The sequence below is a fragment of the Panthera leo genome, chromosome E1 (assembly GCF_018350215.1).
Source record: "Panthera leo isolate Ple1 chromosome E1, P.leo_Ple1_pat1.1, whole genome shotgun sequence".
NCBI lineage: Eukaryota > Metazoa > Chordata > Mammalia > Carnivora > Felidae > Panthera > Panthera leo.
The window spans coordinates 43551322-43570614 of NC_056692.1; the positions used below are offsets into that span (position 1 = coordinate 43551322).

General features: G+C 60.0%; 1 protein-coding gene across 1 annotated transcript; it reads left to right on the forward strand.

Annotated features, from left to right (window-relative positions):
• Nucleotides 1–5688: 5688 nt before the first annotated feature.
• WNT3 (Wnt family member 3) lies at nt 5689–18580 on the forward strand. Its single transcript, XM_042914494.1, has 5 exons — nt 5689–5810; nt 9491–9732; nt 13353–13618; nt 14331–14818; nt 18494–18580. The coding sequence occupies exons 1-4, from the start codon at nt 5689–5691 to the stop codon at nt 14808–14810; spliced, it is 1110 nt and encodes a 369-aa protein (XP_042770428.1). The 3' UTR covers nt 14811–14818; nt 18494–18580.
• Nucleotides 18581–19293: the final 713 nt, after the last annotated feature.

Below are 19293 nucleotides of genomic sequence, written 5' to 3' on the forward strand. Positions count from 1 at the left end.
AAATTGAGAGGAAAAAAAAAAAAAACAACAAAAAAAAAACAACCCTCACGCTCACAACACAACAAAAAACAGGTTTAAACATTTTACAGGTTTCAACATTTTTCAGGCCGCCTTGTCACATCTTATCAGATCAGCCGGGAGCCGCAGGCCAGGCGCTCTGGGAGCTGCTTTGGAGAACAGAAGCTGTAACATTCCAGCTGAGGCTGGCCCGCCCTCCCCACCCCTCCCTCCCTCTTCTCCCCAGAGAAACACCCTACAGGGCTCCTGGGACTGGGACAGGACTGAGCGGATGGAGTGCAGGGCCAGCCCCTCCGCCCCTCCCTCTGACTGGGACTCAGTGTGTCCACCGCCCCCCTTCTCTTCCTCCCACAGTTGCCCAGAGCTGTGGCCCCTCTGGGCTCTCAGGTGGTCTGAGTTCACCTCCTCAGAGGGCCCCACTTGGCCCTACAAGGGGACCTCTAGCAGGTGACAGGCAGAGGGAAGCTGTCAAAGTCACTCACAGAATGTAGAAGTGACCACTTGGCCACTAAGGCCAGCAAGTCGCGTGGGAGAGTTTAGGGAGAGGAAGGAAGATATGGAAGTTCTTTTCAGGCTCCCGTGGCGAGTCCCCATGGCTGCCCAATGGGAGAGAATGGCTTTTTGCTTTGGTTGGGGGGGATGTGTGAGTTTATCATCCATGGCGGTGTGGACAGTTGGCCCGGAATACCCCCTCTCCCTCACATGCACCCCCAGCCTCCCATCTTCCCGTTCGTGCCACACTCATGGTGACTTTGGGCACGCAGTATAGGGTGATAGGTCCAGAAAAGGCTGCCCAAAGTCCAGAGGCACAGATTTCAACCAAGCCAACCCGAGGGAAAGGCCGAAAACCTGTGTCCCAGGGTGAGAGGGAAGGGCTCCTCCCAGGGAGGAGAAGGGTCGGGCAGGGAGGTGCCTCCCACCTGCACAGAGAGGGGCCCCGCAGGAGGATGAGGCTGTGGGCTGCTGGCCTAGTGCGTGTTCAGAGCTCTCACCCAGGGAGGAGGATGAGGACCAGAGCAAAGGCAGGGTGTGGTGACTCGCTCTGCCCAAGTATGCTGGCCGTGCCTCCACGGGGACCTCATCAGAAAGACCGGGAAACAGAAGCCAGATGTGGGCACTTGGTGCCAGCGTTGGCTGAGCGAGGCCCAGCCAACCCGGCTCCTGTGGGGGTTTGGGCGAGCCCGCCCCATTTCGCAGCCTGCAGCGTGAGTCCGTCTGCTGTGAGGTCCCGGCCCCCCTCCCGGACGGCCCTGCGTGCCTCGAGGCACCCCTGGGGCTCCTGCCTTGGCCCGCGGCATCCAGCACCCACACCACGTGGCTCCCTGCTCATCTCACCCTTTACCGTGTGCCTCCTGGGCGGGGGACAAGGCCTCAGGTGTCATCCAGCTGTCCTAGCCCCAGCACAGATTCCCAAATCTGAATTTCCAGGCTCTTTTTCCAGCCCTGTCTGGACACGGGTGCCTGGAGGTCTCCTCGGCCCCCCAGACGATTTATCTTTGTTCCCAAACCTGCTCCACCTCTTAAGTTCCCTTTCTCCGTTGACATCATCTCCGTCTCCCTGATCATCCTGGCTCAGAACTTTGGTCGTGCTCTCTTCCTTCCTCTGGTTTCCATGGCCGCTCCTTCCTCTCCGCTCCTAATGCCTCCGTCCTGAGCCCCACTGCCACAGGCCCCGCTAACAAGGATGGGTGATGCCCAGCCGCACAGTGGGTTCACCCGGGCCAGGGAAATCTTGCCCCTCAGAGGTCGTAACGTGCGGCCAAGTCTGAGACTCTCTTTAGCACAAATGTCACCCCAGCCTCCCTTTCCCAGCCCTGGGTCACTAGACCCCACCCTCCGGGGCCCATTTTGCAGTTAGACTTTGTCTTCTAGATTAATATTCCAAAGCCTCGTTCGGGAGCCTCCAGTGCGGCCCAGGTTGCCTGGGTTAAGCTTGGTACCCAAGGCCCCTTTCCCCTCCTGCTCCTTTGGATGGTTTCTGGGCTCCAGCTGGGGTGGGACAGCTGCGGTTCCCTCTCCCACCCCGTGCCCGGGGCTCTTTCCTGTCTCCCCCAGCTCCTCCCGGGGGGAGCCCCGGCCATGCCTTCGTGATCGCCACTGGCTAGGACCCTCTCGCCTCTGACTTCCTGGATGCCTCGGCTCCTACCTACCGAGGGCTCTCTGGCCCGGTGGTTCCTTGGGTTGTAAGCTACAAGGGCCCCGGGACCCTCTGTCCCTTGTTCGTGGCACCCGTGGCACCTAGACTTAGTAGTTGCTGGAAGAATGCTGTGGCTTCTTCGTAACTGACATACGCCTCCTGGTCTGGGTGCTCCGTGGGTGTGGTGTAACGCAGCTTCACGCCCCCAGTACCTGGCACTCCGCCCGATTCCAAGTCATGACTCAAATGTGTGTGGAGTGAATAGGCGGGGGATGAGTTTGTTTACCAAAGGAAGGCTTTTCACCTGCTCTCCCAAGGGCAGGCACCTCCATTCACTCCGCAGGTTTACTGCCCTCGTGGGGCCCTCGTCTGGATGGCTGGGACTAAATCAAGATGGGAAGCCCGGCCGGAGGCTTGGCACCGCCCCCCCCCCCCCGCCCCCCATGGGCTCAGAAGCTCTGACAGTTGCTCCTTCACTGGTTCCTCTCTGGCCTCTGGGTCCCAGCTCAGTGCGTGGACCCTTTCCACCCTCCCCATCCCTTCCCTTCCTGCATCCAAACAAGGGTGCTACTTAGCCTGCTGGAGACTCGTGAGACCCATACGGCCCACTCTTGCCTCCTGAGTAATGACCTGAGGTCCAGGGAGATCTCCCAGCTTTGAGCAAAGGCCTCGCCGGGGTGTCTCTAGGCCTGCTCTGTGGATCATGGGAGCACGGGAGCCCCTTGGGACTCAGAAGCGACTCCCTATCCTTGGCCCGCACTGAGATGGGTGCAGGGTTGAGTTAGTGCTCAGCACCCACGGGGCCCGCACGTGCTCCAGGGAGGACCCGTGGCTGGGCAAGGAGAGACGAGCCTCGTGAATCTTGAGGTAGGTCTCTCTTGCTCTGTCACGAGCTCCCTGCTAAGTCGCCCGGTGAGTCACCGGAGGCCTCTCAACATCAGGAACAGTGGTTACCTTGCCGTGTGGTTGCAGGAGTCAGGTGCATCAGGGCTCCCCAGGCGCTGCCCCTGCCCTGCCCCACCTGCTACATGCCACTGAACTTGTCAGGCTCCCCTCGTGCCGTCTGCCAGCCCCGAAGGGCCTCCTGACCTAAATGGAAAGGTAGTAGCCTTGAGTTCCCAAACCAACACTCGGCTCTTTACTCCCTGCCCATTTTCAAACCTTTCCTTCTCCTTCTGGAAGTTTTCGTCTTGTCCCAGGCCAGGGTGGGGCCCCACTGGACCCAGGAGCGGAGAGGGCACCTGTCCTTTACTGCCCAGGGGCCAGCAGGCGGAGCACCAAGCACTGGGTTATTGTAGGATTTCCTGAAACGTGGTGGTCACTCTGGAGGAGAGAGAGAGAGAGAGAGACAGGTGACCGCAGAGCAAGCGGCTTCTGACTCCGTCCCCTTTCTGTCTCCTTCCTTCCCTCTCAGCACCCATGTCAGGTGCCCTGCCTGGGGCTGGCAGAGATAGTTAGGCTTGAGGACTCCAAGAAAGACACGACTAGGGCAGGCGGCAGGCGGCCCCATGGAGCTCGCCCTGAGACAGGGGGGAGCAGAAGGGGAGACGTTCCTTGGGCTGTGCCCCTCCCCATCTTCCATAGCCCCACCCATAGGTGACTGTGTGACTTGGGAAAATGACAGACCTTCTCTGGGCCTCCGTCTTCCCAACTAGAGAAGGAAGGGATTGGACTAGACCAGCGGTTCTCAGGTTTCATCCTGCAGAGGGGCTGTTGGTGGGGGCAGAAACTATACTCATTAAGCAATAACTTCCCTCCCGCTTGCCGGCCTCTGGTAACCTCTACTCTACTTTCTGTCACTAGGAATTTGCCTACTCTAGGTTCCTCGCGTACAACATTTGTCCTTTGGTGACTCGCTCTTTTCACTTGGCATCATGTTGAGCAGCTTCATCCATGTTGTAGCAGGTGCCGGAACTTCATTCCTTTTTGTGGCTGAACAATATTCCACCTTGTGGACACGCCACATTTCGTTGTCCGTTCATCTGACCGACACTTGGGGTATCTACCTGTCGCGCTGCCGTGAGGCTGATATACACGTGCCCGTGTTCTTGCCTTCAATTCTCTTGGGCACGTAGCTAGGAGTGGCATTTCTGGATTGCGTGGTGATTCTACGTTTCGCTTTTCGAAGGACGGGCCCCTCTTTTTGATCTGTTTTATGTAGAGCGGAGTAGGGGGGAAGGCTGTCTGTGATTCCACTCGGGAAAAAAAACAGCTAACAAATACGAAACACTGAGACTGTGACTCCTGAGGCCCCTCCCGTCTCTAAAACCCTATTATGTTGGTGGTGGCGGCGGAGGGGGGGCAAGGTAAAAACTATAAACAAGTTTGGGTGCAGCGGAGGTTGGGTGCAGGGCTCCAGCCCTAACGGAGCCTTAAAAGGAAAGCAGAGCAGGGACGGCACATCCACATCCTGTACCCCCCTGCCGCAGACAGCCCGAAGCAGGGAGGGGGGTGCCCATGATGGGTGGATGGTAGAATCTGGGGGCCGACAATGCCAGCAACACCAGACGGGACACGCTCCCTGTGCAGAGCACTTGTGAGTGTCACCGTGGCGCGTAAGTCAAGTCAGCATCCAGGCCGACCTGCGTTCTTCGGTTACAAGTTTTATCTCTGCCCTAGCCCGCCCCACAGGCCCGCCTTCGGGCCTCGGGAGACGGGAAGTGTCGTCGGGGAGAGGAGAGAACCAGGGTGCCGTGGCAGTCGGATAAGGCAGTGCACATATTCAAGGCCAGCCTATTCGGACAGGGCATTTCCCCCCGAGAGGTCAACGTCGAGGGCCCCACGAGCAGCCTGTTGCATGCTGGCACCTGCTATGGGCCCGTCTGCCCGGCTGCCCGTGTCTGTCCTCAGCCCAGCTGGGCGGTGGGTGGTTGGGGTGGAGGACGAGCTGTCCTCAGGGGAGGGTGGCAGGGCCCTCGGGCAGGGCAAGGCCGGGAGCTGGGTATAAATAGCCCCCGCCCAGCTGGGAAGGCCCGGCAGTGCCCTCCGCCCTCCCCCTCACCAGCTGCCAATGCCAGGCGGGTCCCTACCTCCCTTGGGAGCCTGGCTGTTGTCCGCAGGTCCTAACCATAGGAACTTCCTCAGCGGAACCGAGGAGTCTTGTCCTGTGTGGAGGCGAGACCTCCGGATGCCTGGATTCCTGGGGAGTAAGGCCAAAACACTGCAAGAAAAGGACATCAGACTGGCCTTGGGGGGAAGGAGGGGCTCCTTCAATCCTTCCCTTGAGAATTAGCAACTACCCATCGTGTGGCCTGGACTTTCAGTAGACCAAGTGTGCTCGTGTGTGTGTGTGTGTGTGTGTGTGTGTGTGTGTCACAGGCCGAGGTGTTGGAGAGATGGGAGAAGACACAGCCTCTCTCCCTAGGGAACTCTTACTCCCACAGCAGATCAAGCTGGAAACAAATGAGTCCAGGGCTTTGTAATAAGATAGGAATAAGGTACAGCAAAGACACAGAGGCGGGAGAGGTTACCTTCACCTGGGAGCCCCCGAAAGTCTTTAGAAAGGAGGTGACCCAAGACGCATGTGTTGAAGGATGGGTAAGGTGCTCGACAGCAGCTTGGCGGGGGACGGGCACTCCGGGCGGAGGGCTCAGCCCCAGCAGAGGCGCGATGTGGGGGGCTGCCCGGCAAAGCACCCGGAGCCGCTTGCACTCGGGTAGGAAGAACTAGGGAGAATGAGGCTTGCTGTGTGCCCCCCCCCCACCGACCCCCTCCAGGGGAATGTGTACCTCCTAATGGGGGACGAGGAGCTGTGAGTTGAATTGACGCATCCGTGGCGGCAGAGGTTCAGACCTGAGCCCTGTGCGGGTAGGATGCTCGGTAGGGGGAGCGGGGGGGAGGGGTGCCCGGCCGTGTCTGGGGGACGGCAGCCATCCTGCAGAAGTCAGTCCCACGGCCGAGGCCTCGTCAGCCCCATTGCTGGCCCGTCGCCCTCATCCCCAGAGGGCCTTGCTCACTGCCAGCGGGATATCCAGATCCGAGCTGGAACCCTGGCAAGGAGCACCCTGGAAACGTCTCTGTGCCCTTGCCCTTTGGGTGCCTTTAACACTCAGCCAGATCCCAGGTGTCTGTCCAGCCACCCCGGTTAGCACTGAGCTGCTCTGAGCCCAGGCATCCTTCCCAGCGATGGATGGGAAGGGGTTCTGAAAATTCTGATGTGTTCTATCAAGTCAGAGATGGAGGGCAGGAGGCTGAGGGTGCTGACAGGGCAGGGACAGAGTGCTTGGGACACCCCCCGCCACGGTAACCGCACGACCATCATTTACTCCTCTTACGTCTATGTTACAGGTGGAGAAACTGAGGCACGGCAAGGTTAAGGAAATTGACACCCGTAGTTAGGAAACAGCACTGGGGTGAATAGCTGGTTGGCCCCCGGGCAGCAGGGAGGGGCCAGGGTTTGGCGGGAAAGGGGAAAGGTCTCATCTCTGAGTCAGGGAGTTGTTTTCAGAGGGTGTCACGCTTGGAGCCAGACAAACCCAGGGTTGAATTCGGGCTCGGCCCAACTTTCATCGCTGGGCAAAAAGAGGCTGGAGCCTTGGGGGCCTTGGGGCCTTGGCTGGTGAGCAGACCAATAAGTGGGGGAGGTGCCATGGGACAGGGTCCCGGGTGCCAGAAGTGACTGTGGGACAGACCGGCCGTGAGAAGAGTGTGTGCCGTGGGGGCAGGAGGCCGAGCTGACCGCAAGCACGGCCACCGCAGGGGCGGCCCACACCTCCAGACACAGGCGTGGACGGGGGCCCGTGGTGGGGACCCCGGGGAGACTGGCCCTGGCCAAAGGGGAAGGACGCTGAGGCTGGGAAGTGGGCCCAGGTCTTCCCGTGCCGCACTGGGACAGGCGTGGCGGGGGGGCAAGGACTTAGCAACACACCCTTGGAGAGGGGTTTTCATGGCACCACACTCAGGACCAAACCCAGGTGGGGTGGCAGGTTCCCCACGGGGCTCAGCTCTTGTCTCCGACTGGCCTCCTCATATGGGGTTTCGGGTCCTAAATGTCCAGGGAGGGAGTGGGAAAGGCCTGGGCTTCTTCCCAGGGGAGCCTCACTCCCGTGCCGTCCTCTCAGGATGGCGCCGTGCTATCTACCCCCAGCCCCGGGCTCGGGTTCCCACTCCAGTGAGGGCAGTGCTGTCCGGGCGGCTGGCGGGGCTGGGCTGGAGGTCCCGGCTAAAAGCGGGTGGGGAGGCAGCCCGAACTGGGAGGGAGGCTCAACGCTGACACTTGGCCATCCTGCAGACTTGGACAGGTTACTTGGCTTCCGGGCCTCAGTTTTCCTCATCTAGGAAATGGGACAATAACGATGATAATGAAGTTCCTATCTCACAGACTTGCTATGAGGATTACGTAAGGTAAGAGACACGAGAGCTTAGAACTGGCCCAGCATATAATCAGTGACGGATATTTGAATATCACGGTTATCATGATAACCTGTTTATAACTGGAAGCAGGGCAGGGGCAGAACAGGGCTCCATTGGGTGCCGGGTGCCATGTGCCCATCCGGGGGCTCTGGGCTGACCCGCTCTATCTCACTCGGGTGTGGGACCGGTGGTGTGGCTCAGGCCACAGATGGGCCAGTCCTGCCTCCTTCAGGACCCAAGCAGGCATAGCCAAGAAGACAGGTGGCACAGTGGTTTGCCCCACAGGCTCTGGAGCCAGATGTCTTGGGGTCCGATGAGCAACTTCTTAGCAGCTCTGCCGGCTGGGCTGGTTACTCAGTACACCAGTCTACACCATCTGGAAACAGGGCTGCTGTAATGCCCCCTTCTGTGTCACATAGCTGCTCTGAGGATTCAGTGAAGCAAACCCAAGGGGAAGACTCAGCTCGGGGAGCATGCCCTGCTCTGTCGCAGACCTGGCACCAAAAAGCCTTGAGCAAGCTGACATCCTTCCTAAACCTCCGCTTCTTCGTCGCCACCCTGGAGAACTGATCAGAAGTGAAGCACGTAGTAAGAGCTGATGAATGGCAGACATTTGGTTCAGCCCTGTGTCTAGTCCAGGAAGCTTTTGCATGTTTTGTTTTGTTTTGTTTTGCTTTTCCTGATCTGAATCTGGGGTCTTCTGGACCCTCTTCCCAAGGTTTCTGTCATCACTTTGTGTGGGAGACTTGACCAAGGTCACTGCCAGACTGGAGCCTTGCTTGGGTCGGTGCTGGATGTAAAGGGCCCCCATGCAACCCTTCTTCCAGCTCACACTGTCCTGACCACAGGGCTGATTGCGACTGGCCTTGAGGTCCACTGAGACCCACAGATCATTTTCTCAGTCTTTCCCACAAAATGTCATCCCTGCTCTCCCTGTGCTGGGGGAGAGAGTGGACGAGCAGCACCTTGATTTTTCTAGTTTTTTTAAACTCTTGTTTCTCCTTCCCCGGCTCCCCCCAAGACCTTTCCTTCTGTTGACTCTTAATAAAATCTGAGGGTCTGACCGGATATGGCTTGAGAAATGAAGGTTAAAAGGTGAGGTGACTTGAGTAAGGTCGTGAGTGTATGCTCTGACATCTTCTCCCTCCTGACACTGAGCTAAACTTGTCGTGCAACAAAGCCAAGTTCCAATCGCTGGTGAGAGGGAAGATGGCACTCTAGAAACTTCTAGGAAGCTGCCAAGATGGTCCTGGAGGCCCTGGTGGACAAAGGACAGAGGACCTAGTAGAAGCCATCAGTTCCCTGGGGAGACACTGGGAGCTTTGGGCTGGGCAGGCAGTATCCTGGGGAGGGGCACTGCCATGGGCAGTGTGTGTGTGTGTGTGTGTGTGCGCGCAAACCTCAGACACACATGCATGTACAAGTTCCCCACTGGGACTGGGGCTTCTCTGCTTTAGCTGAGTTGGGACTGGGGTCAGGCCAGCTCCTGCCAGCTTCCTTGACTTGGGTTTGGGTTATTTCCCATGGGTCATTGGAGTCTCTATGTGGCTTTAGAAACTTAGACTCCCTAGAAGCTTGTCCAGCCCAACTGCTTCAATGCCCGTCAGGGCAACTGGCCCAGAGCCTAGGAGGGACTTAACCTGGGCTCTCAATAGGATCTTTCCAGTCCAGGGTTCTTTTCACGGTATTGCATTGCCCCCAAGGGCCCCCACGAGAGGTTCCTACTGGTCACTGTGCTCACGTCAGATATGCCCACATCAGAGGGCTGACTTGGCCTGGGTCAGAGCTCTGCCCTTCAAGGGATGGTGTATTCTTGAGGTCAAGACAGCACATTCAGGTACTACGTTTCTCAAGGCCATGGGTTCGGGCTGACGGGCCCTCCATCGCTCCACCTGCCCCAGAGGGCTCACGAGGAAGACGCAATGCCCATGACGTTCCGTGTGCCCTGTGCCGGCAATGCCACTGCCCTCTGTCTGCCTGCAGGTCCCTGGCCCTGGGCCAGCAGTACACCTCGCTGGGCTCGCAGCCCCTGCTCTGCGGCTCCATCCCAGGCCTGGTCCCCAAGCAGCTGCGCTTCTGCCGCAATTACATCGAGATCATGCCCAGCGTGGCCGAGGGCGTGAAGCTGGGCATCCAGGAGTGCCAGCACCAGTTCCGGGGCCGCCGCTGGAACTGCACCACCATAGACGACAGCCTGGCCATCTTCGGGCCCGTCCTAGACAAAGGTACTGTCTCTGGGCTGAGTAGGAGGTGGGTGAGGGGCTAGATTGGGGGAGGGCATGAGGACACGTGAGCCTTCCACCTCAGCAGGCCTCAGTTCCCAGCCCAGGGTCCCCAGGAGAGGGCCATAAAGCCAGTCACGGCCCACAGCCTCCACAGGAGTGGGCGGGCTCCCTCTCTGGACGGATCCAGTTGGGTCACCTTGGCTGCCACACCTTCCCAGGTGCCACTGGAGGTTGAGCAGCCTGGAGATGCTCTGTATCCCGAGATCCTAGGGCAGGAGAGGTGGCCATGGCCTTCCTCCCCGCTCCCGGCTGCACAGTGGAGGGGGCAGGCCTTGATGCGGACAGTTGCGACATTTTCCCAACACTGTGTTAAGTGCTATGCAAATCTAGCTTTTGGGTGGGATGAGGGCATCACCACCTCTAGGTCCCTCCCTTCTAGAAAATTCTGGAGTTGAGGAAACTGCCTGGAGCTGGTGGCATTGCATTGCCCCCAAGGTTTCAGGGAGAAGATCCCGCTGGTCGCCATGTGCCCTGCAAGCTGGACGTGCCCAAGGACTGTGGAGGGGCTACTGGGCGTGCTGGTGTCCCGGTAACTTTCCAGCCCTCCTGCCACCCAGGAGTCTAACCCGCTGTACCTGAAATGAATGGGGTTCACCCAACTTGACTTCAAACATGACCAAAAGAGAGCGAGCGGTAGGGGGGCAACTGCTCCCAAGAAGGGGACTTTGGGGCTGTGAGTTCTGGGCTGAAGATGGGCAACTCTGAGGAAGGGCAGTGTCCAGGAATGTAGCGACCCCAGCTCGCCTCCAAGGAGCCACCGCTTCCCCCCCCCCCCCCCCCCCCCCCCCCCCGCAGCAACTTGAACCCTCTGGACCACCACCAGGGCTTTGCCACCCAAATTGGTGAGCCTGGCCCTCCCTCCTTCTACAAAACTGTATTCATAGCCAGAAGGAAAAGGGATCTGAGAGCCAGGTGGATCTGACAGAGAGTGGGTGGCAAGTGGGGGGACGGGCCCCTACATTGAGTGTGTCGTGCCCCCTTTACCTGTGTCTCAAGTGTGCTGAGTCGGTCTGACCTACAGGCCATTGTCAAGGGACAGAAGGGCAATTAGGGAATCAATGGATGATGGTTCTGTTTACGCTTCTATTACCAAAGCTAATTATTCCTTGTTTACATAAAAGGTTTGGCCTCTAATTGGGGCCAAGTGGCGGCGGTTTGCATTTCAAACCTGATCTTGCCGGTGTGTCGGTCTCACCGCCTTCCGGTGCCCCACCTCGGGCCAGGGAGCGCTTAATCAAACAGCCTGGCGTCTAGACGCGCTCCCCAAAAGCAAGACTCGCCTTCTGGTTGCTTTGACCCTCTTGGGACATTTGGCAATGAAAATCGGGCCCTTTGAGCTTATTCCCCATTCACGTCCGTGTTTAACGTTTTAAATCGCCGTTGTGGGTTCCGGTACCTGCCCCTTCATCATCCTAAATTGCAAGAGGGCAGTTTTGTGTTGGGCCGGGGCTGGGAGCTGGGTAAGTTGCCCGAAACTCTAGGAATTTGATGAAGCCGAGGAGGGTCTGGGAAAAGGGCCCACGCACGCGCTGGCGCCCAGAGCCCGGGCCGTGAACCGGGTTCGAACCCTGCCCTGGGCTCCACGCTGGCGCGCGGCCCTTGGCCAGCCCCCAAGCCGTGTGGGCCGCCAAGAGTTAATTTCTACCACCTTCCCGCTTGGAGAGCCAGGGTGGCAGGGCCCGGTTCCCCGGGGCGCGCCTCTTCCGCGGAGGCCGAGGCCCACTCCCCACGGTTGGCCGGCCCGGGGACTCGCACCGCGCGCCCGTGGGGCGGGGGCCGCGGGGGTCGACGGCCGGAAGGCGACGGGGCCGCGACGGCGGGGCGCGGGCAAGCCGGGGATCGCGTTCCGCGGGCGGGGCGGCGCGGGCGGCCCGGAGGGGCTTAGGCGGCTTGAAAGGGGCCCGAGCGCCGCCCCCCACCGCGCGGCCCGGCCCCGCGCCCGCTGCGGCCGCCGCGCCATTCACACGCCCTCTGGCCATTCGGCGCGGCGCGGGGGCGGGGGGCACCGCTTCAATGGGGATTTCGCGGGCCGGCGCCGGGGCCGGGGGCGCGGCCCGGCCGCGGGAGCCGCCCGTTGCTACGCGGTGGCGGCCGGCCCGGCGGCCCGGGCCCGGCGGCCGCATTATGCGGGTAATGCGGTGTGACACCGCGCGAACAAAGGCGGATTGAGCGGCCCAGCGGGCCCCGCCGGACGGGGACCGGCACAGCGGGGCTGTCAGCGCCGCTCCCAGGCTAATCCCCGCCCCGCCCCCGCCGCCCCCGCGTCCCCGGGGCTGGGAACCGAGCGCGGCCCGGGGCCCGGGCGCCGCCGCCGCCGCCGCCGCCGCCGCCGCCGCCGCGAGAGGCCGCGGGCCCGGCCGGAAGCGAGGCGCTGGGTCCTCGGCGCCGCCGTCCCCGGGCCGCCCGGGCGGGGGAGGGCGGGGGCTGGAACGGGGGGCGCGGAGAGCGGGGCGGTGGGGCTCGGGCCCCCCGCCTTGGTGGCTCGCGGCCGCGGTCCGCCTGGGCTGCGCGGGCTCGCTGCGCCGGCGAGGCGGTCCGTGGAAGCGGGACGGGCGGCTCCTCTGCAGGTGGCCCATGAGGCCACCAGGCTCCCCGCTTGTGTGCGGGGGGTGGGGGGCGGGCGCGATCTCCCTCCGCACTCAGGACGCGAGCCTGGCTCCTAAGCCCGCCCGCGTGGCCTTGGGCAGGTCACCTCCGGTTCTGGGTGCCTCGCCCGCAGGGAGAGAGATAGTTGGACTGTCGTCTCCCAGGCCTTCGCCCCGTGGTCGTCAATGTCTGCATCTGTAAAACAGGCCTATGTTAAGACTTTCTGCCTCGTGGTTAAGAGGATTAAATGAGCTAACGCCCACGAAGGGCAGAATCTGGTGCATACTGAGAGCTCAAAGGTGGTTATCACGATAAGGAGGCTAGGGGGACACCCCTAAGAATTTCTCCTTTCCCTTCAGGGGACCCTGGGGCGGAACCAAGGGAACTGCCTTGTTTTCTGATCCTCCTGGTGGTGGCGGGCGGAGGGCTCGGGATGCAGGTCACTGCCGTCCTGGTCAGGAAGTCTGGTGACAGAGGGAACTTATACCCGTTTTACAGAGAGGGTAACTGAGGCTCAGAAAAGGAAAGGGTCTGCCCAAGGGCATCCTGACTACGTTTCGGTGGTAGGTTCCCAGGCTGCCCGCCCGCAGACCTCAGGCTCTCTCAGGAGTGGGGGGGCTCAGGCGTGTGCTGTGGTCTCTGGAATTTGGGCAGATGGAAGGCAGGGGGCCTGGGGCTAGGCCAGAGCAGGACTACTTTATCTCTTCAGCAACCTGCCAGAGCTATAGTTCCCACTGCTGTTTTTACCCTGTAGCAGGCGTTGAGGCCCCGAGTTGATCAGTTACTGCCCTGAGCCTCAGTTTGCTCATCTGTAAAGTGGGGGTACCTCAGAGACTGGGCCAAAGGGGGTCGGAAGGGCACCTAGGTTCCTCCCTCTGTCCTCGGGGCCTTCTTCCCGACTGGGGAGGTCGAGGCAGAGAGGCTGCCCCCCCCCTCCCCCCCGGGACCCGGCCTGAGCAATGCCCTCCCCGCAGCCACCCGCGAGTCGGCCTTCGTGCACGCCATCGCCTCTGCCGGCGTGGCCTTCGCCGTCACGCGCTCCTGTGCCGAGGGCACCTCCACCATCTGCGGCTGCGACTCGCATCACAAGGGGCCGCCAGGCGAGGGCTGGAAGTGGGGCGGCTGCAGCGAGGACGCCGACTTCGGGGTGCTCGTGTCCCGGGAGTTCGCGGACGCGCGCGAGAACAGGCCGGACGCGCGCTCGGCCATGAACAAGCACAACAACGAGGCGGGCCGCACGGTGAGCTGCGGCCGCCCTCGCCCCGACCCTGCCCGGTACCCCTTTTCGGACCCTGTGCCTGCCCCTCCCGGCTGGCCCCACCCCTGCCCCACCCTACCCTTCTGGTGGTTCTTGTACATGCGGGCTCCCTGCTCTCCTCTTTCCCCCTGGTGGAGCCTGTCACCCCCCCCCCCCCCCCACGCCCCACAATCACCCCTTCTGTTCACCCTCCGTTCTCCTTGGGCTGTTCCCCTGCGCGCCCGCCCGCCCGCCTTCCTCAGGGGTGCGTCAACTCGGGAGTGTGGCGGCCCCGTGGCGCAGGTACCCGCCAGCCCATCCAGTGCACGTGGGCAGCCTGTGCAGGGCTGTGAAGACCGGTGGGCTTGGCTTTGAGTTCAACCTCCACCCCTTCCTCTGGTGGTTTGACCTAGGGCGAGTCACTTACGCTCCCAGCCTCGGTTTCCCCATCTGTTAAACGGGGGTCGCAATCCCTATTTCCTGCAGCTTTGAAAAATGGCTGCGATTTCTGCCAATGCTTGGGCTGTGAAGGGGAGGGAGACGATGGTCATCGTTTTTAGGTCCGCACCTCGGTCCCCAATCCGTTGTCTTCCCGGCACCCAGTAGGCACGGAGAAGGCTCCAGGGATGGGGGTGGGCGGGGGCAGAGTGGGAGGGCCTAGGTGTACTCCCAGGTGGGGTCGTTCCGGGGGCCAGCTGCCACTCCTCTTCCCCAGACCATCCTGGACCACATGCACCTCAAGTGCAAGTGCCACGGGCTGTCAGGCAGCTGCGAGGTCAAGACCTGCTGGTGGGCCCAGCCCGACTTCCGCGCCATCGGCGACTTCCTCAAGGACAAGTACGACAGCGCCTCCGAGATGGTGGTGGAGAAGCACCGCGAATCCCGCGGCTGGGTGGAGACCCTCCGCGCCAAGTACGCGCTCTTCAAGCCGCCCACCGAGAGGGACCTGGTCTACTACGAGAACTCCCCCAACTTCTGCGAGCCCAACCCCGAGACGGGCTCCTTTGGCACCAGGGACCGGACTTGCAATGTCACCTCCCATGGCATCGATGGCTGCGACCTGCTCTGCTGTGGCCGCGGCCACAACACGAGGACGGAGAAGCGGAAGGAGAAATGTCACTGCATCTTCCACTGGTGCTGCTACGTGAGCTGTCAGGAGTGCATCCGCATCTACGATGTACACACCTGCAAGTAGGGAGCCAGGTAGGGTGGCGGGGTGGGGAGGGGGGGGAGGGAGGGCAGGGGGCAGGGAACTGGATTTGCCCATTGCCTCTTCTCCAGCAGCCTGCTTCTATTCCTGAGTCACCCAAGGCACACAAGCTTCCAGGGACAAATTAGGAAGCCAGGATTTCCCAAGCTTCGGTGGCAATGATCCTTGGACCGCTTTCCTGCGCCGATTGCCCAAAGCACCGATAACAGCGAGAGTGTGCACACAAGGCGGCAATTGATTAACATTTGTATACAAGTTAGTCACTTATGAGCCAGGTCAGACTTTTGCGTGGCCACTGGCTGTCATTGCTGAGCATCTGTGGCGCCAGAGGAGGGACACTGGGGTTGGAAACCAGGACACCCGACTTCTGGTCCCAGTGTTGCCCTGTTCCAGGAACTCCCTAATTTCCTGTTCTTCCGCTTTCGTGGGTCTCCGTTTCCTTACCGTAAAACAAGGGGGTTAAAATACTTGAAATAGCAGGCCAAAGATCCTCTTTTACCCCCGGGGCAGAGTCATTTTTGCATCCACCTTGAACGGAGAGGGCAAGTTTTTGCACAAGCATAAATCCTACCGACCTGGAGGAGGTGGGTGGGGGGAAGCGGTGTATGTAAGCCCATATCCTGACAGATCTAAAGCTTGGGTGGGGCGGGGGCACTCTGAGCGAGTTTATGGAAGGGGATGGGGAGGAGGAGGGATTCAAGTTCAGAGTGATGGTGGTGAGTAATCAAGGGATCAAAGGCTGGTGGATTATGTTCCCAAGCTTCCCAGAGGTGGCCTGCGTGGGAGACACGCAGGTGCCAGGCCCCTGTGTCCATAGGTCCCCAGCATAGTTCAGAACCGATGGAGGGTGGTCCTAGAGTCTTGGAGGTGGAAGGGCTGAGGCCACTATGCCCCTTCTCCCTCTTCTCTGCCCTGAGAGGGAGCCTAGTCTATAGAGTCATGAGCCCTGGTCCAGCTGCCACCGCTTGCCGGCCGGGGGGACCAAGACAAGAGCGTTTTTACAGAGCTGCCTCCTTATCTGCCATCCTCCCCGGAGGTGCTGTGGGGGACCAATGAAAGGACACTGGGGACAGTGCTTGGTTCACTGCAAAGAACTTGCCTGCCTGGATCATCCCCTCACCCCCCTCCCGGGGGCAGGGCAGGAAAGAGCACCCCACCAGGTGATGCAATTCACCCCAGAGGGCACTTCAGAGCTGGTGGCGCACGTCTAGGCTGTGTGGGCCTGGGGGCGGGGCCGGGCCTCCCTGAGGCTTGGGGGAACCCAGGTCATGGTCATGGGGAGAGCTCTGGGTGAAGGGGACTCACTCACCCCATCTGCGAGGCCCCTCCGTGTAGCTCAGGTTACGACCTGGCCGGGATGGAGCCCGGAAAGGCAGCGGGAGGCACTTGGAACTTGGTGGTACTTTCTTGGTGTCTGAGTAAGTGCAGTGTGGCCAGTGGAAAGAGGACAGAGGTGGCTCCAGCCCCATCACGTACCAGCCGTGGAACCCCAAAGCCCAGTGTCCCCATCTGTACAGTGATGGTTGGAGCCTAACATAAGTGTCGTGAGGCTCAAATGAGCCACCAGGGGTGTATGTTTGTCTGAATCTCCTACTAACAGAGAGGGACAGAGGCCGTCAGAGAGCCGTGACATGAGGGTGTCTTCATGCGGTGAGATGGTGTCATCACCTGGCCAAGTTTCATTTCTTGCTTCTCATGATAGAAGAGTTAGCGACCGTGAAAGAGCTCACAGGCCCATTGTAGCATGGCCACTATGGCCAGAGGCAACATGGTGTCCCCACCATCAAGCAGGACGTGGCGCTGGCCATTCTGACAGGGAGCTTTGGGGAAGTCAGAATTTCAGAACACTCACACTGGACATCCGTCTGGCTTACCCATTGCCGGGGTCGGAACACTGAGCCCAGGTCTCTGCCTCCAGGAAGCTTCGTGTGTGGCAACTGCAGAGGCCATAGCAGCAGCAGCCCAGGTCCCATCAGTGGCTCTAGGGGGCTCTAGGGGGTCGTTGGTTCAGACCCGCAGCTGCGTCCCAGCACGTCCCCTCCTCCAGGTGGGCAGCCAAGAAGAGCCATCTGCCAAGCAGAGAAGGAGGTGTCTTGACCCTCAGGCTCCAGAAAATCCCCTGCCTTCCGCCCCTGGGGTTAGTACTGACCCTAAGAGGTATCAGTACATCTTCGGCCCTCTTTTCTCCCATTTCTGAAGTAGAATGGTGTTTTCTCCAGCCTTATAAAAGTGCTACGTAGACACGTTTTCAAGATGCCACATCTAGGTAGATCGGGTCCCCAGGCCCCTCCTCTCCGGTCACTCTGGAGCCCTTGCTCTGGGACGAGTGGAGGACTCTCTCCCAATGTGGTGCCCTTTGAACAAATACTCTACTTGTTGAGTGATTTGGGACGAGCTGTTGAGCTTCTCTGTGCCCTGGCTCCCTCATTTGTGAACCGGGGACAAGAGCCAGTCCCTCACAGGGTTGTCGTATGGCTGTATACACAGGGCCTGGCACATGGTCCGAGGAGGTGGCAAAGATTCCCAGGCTAAGCAGAGCCGACCTCCGAGAGCGACTTCCCCCAAGCCTGCTGCTTGATCAGAAGCCACAGGCCCAAGATTGGCCGAGACCTGGTTATCTCGCCCGTCTTTTCATCCACACTGACGCCATGGGCAAGATGGGAACTTTCAAGACAGGCCGGCACGGACATGTGCCCTCCACCCACTGGGTGGGGAGCGAGCCCCAGTCAAATGGCTTTCTACCATAGGAAGGCCAGAGATTCCCGGGCCCCCCTGGGTGGGGAAAACATCTTCTCCATTGCTTGTAGCTTGTGGGTCTCATGCTTTACCACTCATTTCCTCCCTTGGCAAGTACCGGGTTTATTCCTTGTTATTCAGATGTTGTGAGCCCAGTAAGCTGGACAGGTCTCTGGACAAGAGTCAGGTGGCCTGGCTGGCCCCAAGTGCTGGATCCGTCACTAACTTGCTGCAAAACCTTGGACACGTCCCTTTAATCTGGCTGAGCCTCGGTTTCTGCCCCCGGAAAATAATCTTCCCTTGGTCTTGTCAGCTCCCTGAGGAGTGGAGGGTTGATCGGGGATGCCCACGAAAGCGCTTTGGGGCTCAAATCCTTTATGAGATGGAAGTACACAAATGAGTAAGATGTGCACTTTGCTGTTCTCCTGAGAAGGAATTATTCACAGTTAATTAAATAGACGTGCTCCTGTGTGGACGGCTCATCATCAAACTATCGGTGCGACAGGGAAGCGCAGGGCACGGGTCCACTCTCGGTGGGAATGGGGCCGGGGGGCTAGACTGGCAGGGTTCCCCCGGTGTCTACACAGGGCAGATTCTTGCAAGAGGACAGCTGCCCACGCCCGGGCTCCCTGCTGCCTGAGCTCCCAGCTAGAAGGTGGGGCAGGTAGGATTTGGATCCACATCGGTGGTGGCTAAAGCCCTACCGTTCCTGTTTAAATCTCGCACCCTTCCTCAGCGGCAGGCCCCAAAAGCAGAGGAGGGCAGGGGGTATGGAAAAGCCACTTAAGTGCCCCCGTTAGCCCCCGGGCACACGAGAAGTGTCGAGAAGCGTCGAGATCGCCCGTCATCAGCCTCGGATCTCAGCCCCCCAACGGGTGGTTTCTCTGAGAAAGGCATTGCGTCTCTTAATTCTTCCTCTTTGTTTTCCAAAGGGCAGTGGGAACGGGTGAAGTGTGTGGCTGGGCAGATTCACCGAAGTCCCATGGGAAGCAGGACCTGGAGCCGGGCTCAGCCCTCAGCACCAGACAGCAAGGAACCCGGACTGTTGCCAGACGCCCGTGCGGTAAATTACCTGGACCCGAGCCGCCCGCTGACGGGGAGGCCCCCCTCGCGTTCTCTCTTAAGTCTCTCACCCTGCTCTGGATGGTGTGTGGTTTTTAAAGAAGGGGCTTTCTCTTTAGTTCTCTAGGGTCTGATAGGAACGGACCCCAGGCTTCTCTTTGCACATGTTAAAGAAAATAAAAAATGGAAAAAAAAAAAAAAATTCTACTCCGACAGAACAGGCTGGGCTACCGTGAGCTCTCTGCCCGGTGGTGAAGACTTCAGCACGGGCAAGATTCTGTTTCCAGACCGCTCCTTCTGGTGATGCGCCAAGACGCCCGTGAGGTGGGAGTTACGAAGTAGGACAGACCCCTGCAGTCTCCTTTTCTCCGTCTCCTCCTGTGCAAATCTGATGTCCTTCCACATTCTGACAAAAGCCATAGGTTTAGCTAGGATAAAGTGGTAGGGAGGCCCAAGGCGATTGTGGGAGTAGGATTTTGAGTTTTGAAGAACCAGGAGCGCTGGGTGGCCTGGTAAGCTGTTTGAAAAGCAACTGTGTGTTCTGTCTCGTTTTCTCTGTAACCCGGTTCTGCACAAGAGGCTCTTAGGACCTGCAGTCAGAGCCGCTCCCCCTCTTGTTGCCCATTCTGCGGCTTCCACCAGTCACGCGGCACGGTGGGGTTGTTTTGCT

Coding starts and splice junctions, on each gene's coding strand:
- WNT3 (XM_042914494.1), top strand. CDS start 5,689: ATGGGTAAGGTGCTCGACAGCAGCTTGGCGGGGGACGGGCACTCCGGG. Junction 5,811..9,490: donor CCGGAGCCGCTTGCACTCGG/GTAGGAAGAACT, acceptor GTCTGCCTGCAG/GTCCCTGGCCCTGGGCCAGC. Junction 9,733..13,352: donor CGGGCCCGTCCTAGACAAAG/GTACTGTCTCTG, acceptor CCCTCCCCGCAG/CCACCCGCGAGTCGGCCTTC.